The 12,122-nt window shown below is 44.5% G+C and overlaps 1 protein-coding gene across 2 annotated transcripts in view; it reads left to right on the top strand.

Moving 5' to 3' along the window:
- The window catches only part of ccdc85ca (coiled-coil domain containing 85C, a), a 58,001-nt gene extending 46,167 nt beyond the window's left edge, over nt 1-11,834 (top strand). For both annotated transcript variants that reach the window (XM_042329903.1, XM_042329902.1), the window contains exons 4-5: nt 7,351-7,542; nt 9,024-11,834. In XM_042329903.1, coding sequence (XP_042185837.1) covers nt 7,351-7,542; nt 9,024-9,113 — 282 coding nt within the window. In that variant the 3' untranslated portion in view covers nt 9,114-11,834. The remainder of the gene's footprint in view (nt 1-7,350; nt 7,543-9,023) is intronic.
- Nucleotides 11,835-12,122: the final 288 nt, after the last annotated feature.

Raw genomic sequence — 12,122 nt, 5'->3', positions numbered from 1 at the left:
TGGCTTGAGCCAGCCCTGGACATCTCTTATGCCTTGAGCCAGCCCTGGACATCTCTTATGCCTGAAGCCAGCCCTGGACATCTCTTATGCCTGGAGCCAGCCCTGGACACCTCTTATGCCTTGAGCCAGCCCTGGACATCTCTTATGCCTTGAGCCAGCCCTGGACATCTCTTATGCCTTGAGCCAGCCCTGGACACCTCTTATGCCTTGAGCCAGCCCTGGACATCTCTTATGCCTTGAGCCAGCCCTGGACATCTCTTATGCCTTGAGCCAGCCCTGGACATCTCTTATGCCTGAAGCCAGCCCTGGACATCTCTTATGCCTTGAGCCAGCCCTGGACACCTCTTATGCCTTGAGCCAGCCCTGGACATCTCTTATGCCTTGAGCCAGCCCTGGACATCTCTTATGCCTTGAGCCAGCCCTGGACACCTCTTATGCCTTGAGCCAGCCCTGGACATCTCTTATGCCTTGAGCCAGCCCTGGACATCTCTTATGCATTGAGCCAGCCCTGGACATCCCTTTGAGACCACTAATTAAATTAGCATCACTCCTTTCAGAAGGGCAAAGACTCCCTCTGTTTTTTCCCTCTCTTTTATCCTGAAATGTTCATCCCCCTTTCCAGCTCTCACCTTGGCATGGAGAGGAGAACAGGGGGAGGGAGAGGAGAAGAGGGTAGGGAGAGTGCATATGAGATTGGGAAGGAGAGGAGAGATGTGAGGAAGGATGGAAAAGAGACTAAAGGAGAGAGGTGGGGAGAGAGATTATAGAGAGAGAATAAGGAGAGAGATGAGAAGAAAAAGAAGAGTCTTGTTTAGCTAATCAGTATTCTGATTGGTCGTGATAAAAGACATCTAGAGTCGTCATGGTAACCACTAACCACTCAGGTACTCTTCATCCACAGGAAGGAGAAAACAATTAAGAGTGTGTGGCATGAGCTACAGCCTGTGTGTGTGTGTGTGTGTGTGTGTGTGTGTGTGTGTGTGTTCTGGAGTGAGAGACATACATACTCTAGACCCCTATCCTGATTAGCATGACTTTGAACTCTCACTTCAAACACACAGGTGATGCCTTGAATAATGCAACATCTCTCTCTCTCTCTCTCTCTCTGTCTCTCTCTGTCTCTCTCTCTCTCTCTCTCTCTCTCTCTCTCTCTCTCTCTCTCTCTCTCTCTCTCTCTCTCTCTCTCTCTCTCTCTCTCTCTCTTTATTTAACCAGGTAAGTTGACAGAAAACACATTTTAATTTACAGCAACGACTTGGAAAATAGTTACAGGGTGGAGGAGAGGGGATGACTGAGCCAATTGGAAGCTGGGGATGATTAGGTGGCCATGATGGAATGATGGCGTGATTGGAAATGTTGCCAGAACACTGGTGTTACAGTTTTTCTCAATTGCTAAAACACAATTTCTGAAACCTTGCTCCATTTCCTGAAAACATTAAACACAAAACCTCATCTTCAAGCACTATTTACATAACCTCTGACTCCTCTTGCAAAATGAAACATTCGCCTCAAAACAGTTTTACTTTTGTTCAAAATTAAACACTGCTCTCAAATCATAAACAAAGTGATCAAAATGATATACACTCTCAAGCAGTCAGTAAACAATACACCGAAAAATAGAAAACATATTGTTCAAAACATACAATTCTCAGGGAGAAGTACATTTTTAATCTAAAGAAATATTCATATTTTTCCGTCATTGTCTTTTGATGAACGAAAACATGTTCTATCATAGTAGCTCAAAATTGATCAGAAACTACTACTCTGCTTTGCTCTTTGCAATTTAGTTTTTTGTTCTTCCTCCTCTTTGTACCCCTATTTGTACAGTACTGTACCCTGCATCTCACAAACTTGTCCTTTGTCTCTGTGATACTGTAATTCTTGTTTCTTTGTTGATATGAACCTGCAACCAGTCAAAATCTATTGAGCAGTCAGTACTGTTAATACAGTTTTTTTTGATTGCTTAAGCACGATTTTCAAAACAGGGCCCGTGTTTTCAAAACACTCCACACAATTAGCACAACCACACACCCAATTAGCAAAACACTACAGATCCTTTGCAAAATTAAACACTCTTGTAAAAACTATACACTTCTTTTTAAAAACCACACTTTGTTACCATATGAAACACACGTTTCACATTACTATGCTCTGTTTGCACGAGTTACACTCTGCTGTGATAAACCTAAAACACTTTTAGCACTTCTACTTCCCTATGATTAGAGTAGGCTACTATCAACAAAGTACAAATATAATGTACATTCACCAAACACTACACAAGACCAATGTTGCAGACTGAAGAAACTAATTTATTTCTCAACACGCCCAAAATGTTGGCATGGAGATTCATAATACTGTAACCAAACGTCACTTTACGTATTGTAAGATCAAAATTAAAAATTAAAAAATAACTAGACATTGTCTCTTCGCCTAGCTGGATCTGGCCAGAGAATTTCATCAACATCACAGGTAATGTTGTCATTAGCAAGACACCTTGGAAAGAAACGTCTTGAATGACGAATCCATCCTTGCATTGCTGCTACCTCCACCTGGTCACAGGCCTCCTCCATGGCTTGGATGAGGGGTACCTCAGCCTGGAGACGGAGATCATATACCTTCCACCGCCATGCCGAGAAAAACTCTTCTATAGGGTTGAGGAATGGAGAGTATGGTGGAAGATATAGGACGGTGAAATGTGGATGTTGCTGAAACCAGATCTGAACCAGAGCAGAGCGGTGGAAAGACACATTGTCCCAGACAACAATGTATTGCATATGATCGATTTGATTTGCTGCTCTTATGTTGTGCAATTGGTCCAAGAATGTAAGTATGAGTGCTGTGTTGTAAGGGCCCATATGGGCATTGCATTGGAGGACCCCATTCTGTGTAATGGCTGCACAGAGTGTTATATTACCCCCACGTTGCCCTGGGACATTGACTATAGCCCTGTGGCCAATGATGTTTCTTCCCCTCCTTCGTGTTCTCGTCAGGTTGAACCCAGCCTCATCTACGTAAATGAACTCATGCTGGATCTCCTCTCCATCCATTCGTAAAACTCTGAAAAACAGTGTCAGGCAAAATTGTGTAGTTCAGTGTAGATCTAGTATACATATTACAGTACAGTAAAAGATTATGAGACAGTATGCAAGATCAGACTGCTAAAGTGAATACATACCTCTGCATAATCATGCCGCAGTCGTTTCACCCTTTCGGAATTGCGCTCGAAAGGCACTCGATAAATTTGCTTCATTTGAATGTTTTCTTTAGGATGCGTGCCAGTGTTGATGTTGAGACCTGATGGATGTCGTTGAAAAGGGCGTGGTTACTGACAATGTTAGCTTGGAGCTGCTTGAGTGTTATAGCATTGTTGGTCAAAACCATGTTTACTATCTCCCTCTCTTGCTGTTCTGTGAACATAGGAGGCCATCCCCCTTGTCGTCCCTGACCCTCAATCCTATATAGAAAAAAACTGTATACAATAGTACAGTAATTTCACAGGAAAAGGTAACAGAAGTGCTGATAGTGCATAGAATACAGTACTGTAAGCAGTTACTGAAACTGTGCAGATGTTTTTGATATGATGATATTTTTACAATACCTATTTTCAAGTCTAAATGTTCTCATCACACTTGCCACTGTATATCGGCTTATATTTGGCTGTACTCGCAGTCCAGCCTCCCTCAGCGTCAGGCCGTGGTTGACAACATGGTCAACCAGTGTTGCGCGGATCTCATTTGTCAGATTCGGTCCTCTTTGAGCACCTTCTTGTCTTCCTCTTCCTCCTCCTCGTCCTTCTCGTTCTCCTCGTCCTTCTCGTCCTCCTCGTTCTCCTCGTCCTCCTCCTCTTTCTCTGACTCTTTCCATTGTGCTTGAAGGCCGATGAACTCACCTGCTGCTTTTTATAGTGCTAATACACCTGATTGGTGTGTCTACAATTAAGCAAACAAGTGTTTGCACACCTGATGACTGTGTTGAACCAATAGGTTGGAGGGTGTGGTAATCTGACAGTCAGTGCTTTGGTATTGCAAGGACGTGACTTCATGATAGATTTTTGTGTGTAATGTATGTTAAGTGTGTTTAGTGTTTTGCAAATCACTGTGTGTAGAGTTTTGCAACAAGTGTGAGGTTGACAATGTGCTTATAGTTGTGCAAATATGGGCTGATGTTTTGCTTCTTGAGTGTAAGGTTTTGCTAATAGTGTACTACTTTTAATTTTAGTGTGTAAGCAATCCAAAAAAACTGTAAGTGTTGCAATGATTTCACTTGCTGTGGGTAGCTGACGTGTATAATGTGGAGTCATCAGTTTACATAGACAAACAGACTTTACTCAATGCCAATGGCAGGTCATTAGTAAAAAATTGAAAAGTAAGGGGCCTAGACAACTATCCTGGGGAATGCCTGACTCTACTTGGAGTATGTTGGAGAGACTTCCATTAAAGAACACTCTCTGTGTTCTGTTAGACAGGTCACTCTCAATCCACAATATAGCAGGGGATGTAAAGACATAACACATACATTTTTCCAGCAGCAGATTATGATCAATAATGTCAAAAGCTGCACTGAAGTCTAACAAAACAGCTCCCGTAATCTTCTTATTATACATTTCTGTCAGCCAATCATCAGTCATTTCTGTAAGTGTGATACATGGTGAGTGCCCTTTCCTATACTGTAAGCATGCTAAAAGTCAGTTGTTAATTTGTTTACTGTAAAATATCTTTGATTCTTGTAAAACACCAAAAACTCTAAAGTTTACTAAGAGTTGGTAACAGGCTGTTTGGTGGGCATGTTTGAGCCAGTAAAGGGTTCTTTGTTATTCTTGGGTAGTGGAATGACTTTTGCTTCCCTCCAGGCCTGAGGGATCACACTTTCCTGTAGGCTTAGATTGAAGAGATGGCTAATAGGAGTGGCAATATAGTCTGCTATCATCCTCAGTCATTTTACATCCAAGTTGTCAGACCCAGGTGCCTTGTCATTGTAATTTCTTCACCTCTTCCACACTCCCTTTACGAAATTCAAATTACAATGCGTATCTTTCATAATTTGGTCAGTTATGAATGGACGTGCAGGTTCAGTTTGTTGTTGGCATGTCATGCACATTTTGCCAATGAAAGAATCATTAAAGTAGTTGGCAATATAAGTGGGGTTTGTGATGAATGAGCCATCTGATGCAATGAAGGATGGAGCTGAGTTGACCTTTTTGCCCAACATTACATTTAAGATGCTCGAAATATTTGTACTATTATTCTTTATATTATTTTTTATATTTGCTTATTGTTTGACATAACTTGTGTGTCACTTCAATACGTGTTGCCAGGGGCTACCTATGATTGGTAGAGAGAGAGCCCACATCATAACATTTTTTAATTGATCAATGAGATGACGTTGAGTCATCGTGAAAAAAACGTATTTGGATTTGAAAAAAGTAATCAACATTTTTTTTCACCCAACTTTAAAACTCGAAATCCAATGACATGGTGACATTTTTAAATTGATTTCACCAAATGTAAATCAAAACCAGACGTTGAAATTGTAGAGGGGTCGCCCCCACCCCCTACATCCCCCTACATCCGTCACAAGAAATAATTTGCCCAGCGATCGTGATCCCACCTCTGTAGCACTGACTGAGGCAATGTCCCGACTTTCTCACATAACAACAGAGCAATCAATCAAATGTCAAAGTCAATCAAAGTTGTTTCTGACGCAGAAGCAGTGATTCTCTATCTTGTAAAAATTGTTGGTTGAAAATATGTGTCCTTTGGAGCCTCTCTTTATGTTTTCTTTCAGACTTTCTTATCATCTTTGCTCAGGCTACGACCTGAATGGCACTCTATTCCCTTCATCAGTGTTTCCCAACCCTGGTGGGCCTCCAGTACCCCCAACAGTAAACATTTGTATTGTAACCTTGGACAAGCACACCTGAATCAACTTGTCAACTAATCATCAAGCTCTCAATGCGCTGAATGAGGCGTGTTTGTTCAGGGCTACAACAAAAATGTGTTCTGTTGGGGTTACTGGAGGACCAGGGTTGGGAAATACTACCCTACATGGTGCCCTACTTTTTACCAGAGTCATATGGGCCCTGGTCAAAAGTAGTGCACTATACAGGGAATAGGGTGCCATTTGGGACGTACCTAAGTATGGTGTGTCTGTGTCAGTGTTCTCTGAGTATTGATACAGGGTATTGATACCAACTCTGTAATGTTAGACTGGAAGCCCAATCAGGTTCACTCCCCTCCTCTTCCATAATGCCTCTACAGCAGGTGCCTACACCATTGACTATGGGCCTGTTGTTATTGCACCCTCAGCTTTATGTGTGTGTGTCACTCACACTCCGGTCACACTCTTCTTCTTCCTCTTCCTCTTCATGCTCTCTCTCTCTCTCTCTCTCTCTCTCCCCCCCTCTCTCTCTCCCTATATCCCTTTATCCCCCCTCTCTCTCTCTCTCCCTATATCCCTTTATCCCCCCTCTCTCTCTCTCTCCCCTATATCCCTTTATCCCCCCCTCTCTCTCTCTCTCTCTCCCTATATCCCTTTATCCCCCCCTCTCTCTCTCTCTCTCCCTATATCCCTTTATCCCCCTCTCTCTCTCTCTCTCCCTATATCCCTTTATCCCCCTCTCTCTCTCTCTCTCTCTCTCTCTCTCCTATATCCCTTTATCCCCCCTCTCTCTCCCTATATCCCTTTATCCCTCTCTCTCTCTCTCTCTCTCTCTCCCTATATCCCTTTATCCCCCCTCTCTCTCTCTCTCTCTCTCCCTATATCCATTTATCTCCCCCCTCTCTCTCTCCCCTATATCCCTTTATCCCCCCTCTCTCTCTCTCTCCCCCTATATCCCTTTATCCCCCTCTCTCTCTATATATATATCCCTTTATCCCCCTCTCTCTCTGCTCAGGGGCACCGGTGTTGGAATGCTGGTTGGGATGGTTGAGGATCTAACGCTAGAGTGGTGCTCAGAAGGCTGTGACTGAGCAAAGCTGGGATAGAACCAGAGATAGGGATAACTAAGTGCTTGGACAGTAAGAGCTGGGAATGAATAGGATAGAGCTGGGATAGATTGGGCCCCTGCTCCTCTCTCTCAACGACCTCTTTTTGCATTAGCTGTGACCCAGAGATGGAGAGGCACAGGGGAGTATAGAGTTTGACCAGGGTCAGGGAAGACCATGGGAGATGAGAGTTGTAATGAGCTGATTAAACCAGGGATTTACCCTCCTTTAGGGGTCTGGGTCACTGAACTATAGTACCCCAGAGAGAGAGAAGGGAGGTGGGGGGATTAATTTAGATTGCTCACATCTCTGAAAATAAAGTACATGTGTGTGACCACTCTGACCATCTCTCCCTTCCTCTCTCCAGGGCTCCGGTAGGACCCCTAGTGGTGAGCCATCCCCCCCAGCAGACTACCTCCCTGTGGGCCAGAAGCCCGAGGCTGTGGTCCATGCCATGAAGGTGCTCGAGGTCCATGAGAATCTAGAGAAGAAAATCCCTGAAGACTATGACAAGGACCTCAGTGAGAAGGAGAAGGCCATCGTCAGGGAGATGTGTAACGTAAGGAACTCTCTCCTCCCTCCCACACGACCTTTCTCACTCCCCCCGCTCTTATACTCTTTCTCTCTCTCTCTCCCTCACTCGTTTCCTTTCTTCTCACTTTATCTCCTCCTCTCTCCCTCTCCTATCCCAAAAAGCTAATAATGAGAGCTAGATGAAGATACGAGGGGCCTTTCGAGTTGCAGCTTTCTCTCTCTCTCTCTCTGTCTCTCTCTCTCTGTGTCTCTCTCTCTCTCTCTCTCTCTCTGTCTGTCTGTCTCTCTCTCTCTCTCTCTCTGTCTGTCTCTGTCTTTCTCTCTCTCCTCCCCATTTCTGTTTGTTTGCCTGTCAGAATCACAAGCATGCCATCGCTTTGGCGGAGGGCAGTGTACACAATTACCCTCCCTCCCTCCGCCCTCCCTCTCACCTCTCCTCCCCCTCTCACCCCCTGGCTTCCCCCTGCTTTAATTGGAGGCTCCCATAAAGGAGCCGTAGTATTAACGACGCACTTGTCTGCACCATTAAAATAACTTCACTGGGAGAAACAATGGAAGCTCCTGTTGAGGCCTTTTAAGCTTCCGAGCTCTATTCTCCGTGCTATATACACCTTCCAGGCCTAGGATAGGACAGGACAGGGCAGGACAGGGCAGGATAGGATCGGAAGGCTAGAAGGATTGGACTATGGAATAGAAGCTACAGGCCCCTCCCCATTCTCTCATCTCAACATCACATCCTCCTTCCACCCCCACAGGTGTAGGCTCAAAATGGCATCCTATTTCCTTTATAGGGCACTACTTTTGACTAGAGCCGATAGGGTTATTGTAGTATAAAAGGAATAGGGTATAATGTGGGCCACAACCATACAGCCTGAGACAGTGGAGTGGGGTCATCTGGGACTCGTGTGATGACACTTTTCTTGCAGGGGACGACCCCAGGCCCTTCTAGTCTTTCAGCACTAAGCGATGCCTGTGGGTTTCTCCGGACAGAGCTCTGTACATGGAAGAGACACAGAGAACATGGAGGCACAACGCAACCATTTATAGTGGAGTATCCCATCAAGCATAAAGAGATAAATACACCAACATCCGGGTGAGGTCTATGTTACATAGTCCATCTCGGAGCTGGGAGTCATGTGTTTTACAACTGTTGTCTTGTCCCTACGGTTGCATTGTGTGCTCAGATTATGTGGAAAATACATTTTTGTAGACCGTTATTGGATGGCTGGATTGATGGATTCCAGTCTCTGTGACCTCCCTTTGTAGACCCCAACAACACACTGGTCATAATAAAATGTTCTACAATAAAAAGCTTTGTGTAACAGTGTTTTCAAACCTTATTAGTGTAATTAGTACTAAATGTCCCTTCCACCTGGTTTTCTAGAGACCCTCACTCATCTTAAAGGGCTGGATATACTGTAGCTAGTATATCCATTGTATGACAGTGTTGTGTAACAGTGTTTTGTGTCTCCCCCCCACATTTCCTATCCTGTGTTGTGTTCTCAGGTGGTGTGGCGTAAACTGGGTGACGCTGCGGGCTCCAAGCCTTCAATCCGCCAGCATCTCTCTGGGAACCAGTTCAAAGGGCCTTTGTAGTCCCTAGGACGACATTAACCAGCACTCAAACGAGACAAACGGACAGACAAATAAATAAACAACAACAACAACAATGGATCCTCAGCACTGACTGGACAAAGGGACACATCTCAATTGACCCTCTCCTACTCTCTCAGCACTGTGACCGTGGCTAGATGATCCAGACAAACCCTAACCTAAACCCAGCCCACTGCCTCTGCATCTGTGATATCCATCTTTGGCCTCCCTTAACCTCATGCCCTGGTGGATATTGGAATGGTGACCTGACCTGGGTAGTGGCTACAGGCAATTTCAGATTAGGGCAAAACAGACCGTGGCGACGAATGGTTCGAAACAGCAGGTGGCCGTCCTATCGCCTCCACAGCACAACAGAGCATCTGCCTTCATTTTCTGTTCAATGCCTGACTATTCTACATTTTGAATCGCCACCGTCACTTGACAGTTATGGTGTGTTTTTGAAGAAGAGGAATATGAAGGGAGGATAGGGGCACGAGGCATGCATTAAACTAAACTAAACTCTCCCTTACAACCTCACAACCATTCACTACAGTACTGAGCTACTATACCTGTGACCTGTTCTACAGTACTACACCTGACAGTCCCAACCAGTCACGACAGTACAGAGCTACTATACCTGTGACCTGTTCTACAGTACTACACCTGACAGTCCCAACCAGTCACGACAGTACAGAGCTACTATACCTGTGACCTGTTCTACAGTACTACACCTGACAGTCCCAACCAGTCACGACAGTACAGAGCTACTATACCTGTGACCTGTTCTACAGTACTACACCTGACAGTCCCAACCAGTCACGACAGTACTGAGCTACTATACCTGTGACCTGTTCTACAGTACTACACCTGACAGTCCCAACCAGTCACGACAGTACTGAGCTAGAGCACTACACCATCTCCACCCAACGTCTCTTTTTGTGTTTGTGTAAATGTTCACCTACCAAGTGTTCAGGACTGACAACCACTCTAGGACGGACTATTCTACTGCAGGCCCTGTTCTGTTCTTGACTTTGCTTCCATGACTTCTCCACAGGCGACTGACTGACAACTGACTGACAACCTACTTTTAATATGAGGAAAAATCCTGGAAATGTTCTGATGTCATTTCCTTCGGTGTATAGTCACAAGCCATAGGTTTACATGACTTGAAACCTAGCTGCTGCAGCCTACTGTTTGATAGTGTCGTCCCCTTTTGCCTGAGCAGGAATTATGTGTTCAAGTGTAGACAGAATTGATTTCAAAGTGTTCAACTAAATTCTAGCACCAAATCAGTTATGTGTAACAAAACGTAGCCCTGTTTAAAAAAAAGTTATCATTTAAGACCGTGTTTGTTTGCGCCTCAAATGGCACCCTATTCCCTATACCAACACTATATAGGCATTAGGGTGCCATTTCGGATGCACACGTTGTAACTAAGTACAGAAAGTGGAACACTGAGTTCAGTTTCATACCCTGTGTTTCAAATGTTTCCTCCCAGGCAGAAAGCTTATAGCCTGGGTAAGGTCTGTTTATGCTCTCCTGCCAACTCCTAGAATTGTCAAGCCAAAAATGTTACATTTTAGTCATGTAGCAGGCGCTCTTATCCAGAGCAACTTACAGGAGTGAGTTCATACGTTTTCTCATAAAAGTCCCCTGTGGGAATCAAACTAACAACCCTGTTGTTGCAAGCACCATGCTCCACCAGTTGAGCCATACAGGACTTGACAATGTCTGCAATGGAGTTGGCAAAAGGACAAACAGCTCTGGGACCAGGCTTGAAAGCTTAGCCTGTCAGGCTATTAACTGAAACCTTAAGTCGAGGAAGAGGTTTTGGTTCATGCATAATATAGGGTCGCTTCTGATAATTAATCATGGATTAGAACGTCAGGATCTTGCTAGATGGAAGTGGACTTTGAATTCACAATCTGAATTTCTAATGTATGACAATCGTTGAAACGGTTTTGAAAACAGCTGTTATTTTGACCAGTCCTAACTTTATCTCAATGAGCTCTTATAGGGACCATACCTTATGAAGTCTCATTGGAGACTATGTATACTACATGAGGTCTCTTAGCTGGGTCCGATGTATACTTCATAAGGTGTCTTAGCTGGCTCCTGTACATTATGATGTGTTAGGCTCGATGTGTGCACAATGAAGTCTCCTAGAGTCCCTATGTCTGCTCTATAAAGTCTCATAGCTGTCATCTCTATAGTAGGACTTCAGTGTACAATCCACTGATACGTGCCGATTATGTTGACATCGATGAAGGCAGCCCCCCGCACCTCTCTGATTGAGAGATGTTGGGTCAAAAGCGGAAGACACATTTCAGTTGAATGCATTCAGTTGCACAACTGACAAGGTATCCCCTTTCCTTTCCATTTCTCCCTCCCCTTTCCCTTTCTCCCTCCCCTTTCCCCCACTGCATAGCTAAATGAAGCTTCATAGCTGGGTTCTATACTCTGTGGCACCTCCTAGCTGATTGCTGTGTATTTGAGTCTTCTCAGTATTGTATGGTGAGGGCTAATAGATAAGCTACATAACATTGCCATGAGACTGACATAACAGATGTCATGAAGAGTTATAGCAACATAACAGACAGATGTCATTAGGAGTAATAACATACACTACATGAGCAAAAGTATGTGGACACCTGCTCGTCAAACATCTCATTCCACAATCATGGTCTTTCATATGGAGTTGGTCTCCCCTTTGCTTCTATAACAGCCTCCACTCTTCTGGGAAGGCTTTCCACTAGATGTTGGAACATTGCTGCGGGGACTTGCTTCCATTCAACCACAAGAGCACTAGTGAGGTTGGGCACTGATGTTGGGCGATTGAGCCTGGCTCGTAGTCGGCGTTCCAATTCATCCCAAAGATGTTCGATGGGGTTGATGGCAGGGCTCTGTGCAGACCAGTCAAGTTCTTCCACACCAATCTCGACAAACCATTTCTGTATGGAATTTGCTTTTGCATGGGGGCATTGTCATTGCTGTAACAGGAAAGGGCCTTCC

This window comes from Oncorhynchus tshawytscha, linkage group LG11 (assembly GCF_018296145.1).
Source record: "Oncorhynchus tshawytscha isolate Ot180627B linkage group LG11, Otsh_v2.0, whole genome shotgun sequence".
Lineage (NCBI taxonomy): Eukaryota > Metazoa > Chordata > Actinopteri > Salmoniformes > Salmonidae > Oncorhynchus > Oncorhynchus tshawytscha.
Note: the sequence above shows the minus strand (reverse complement) of the source record. Positions and strands in the feature narration are given on the sequence as shown.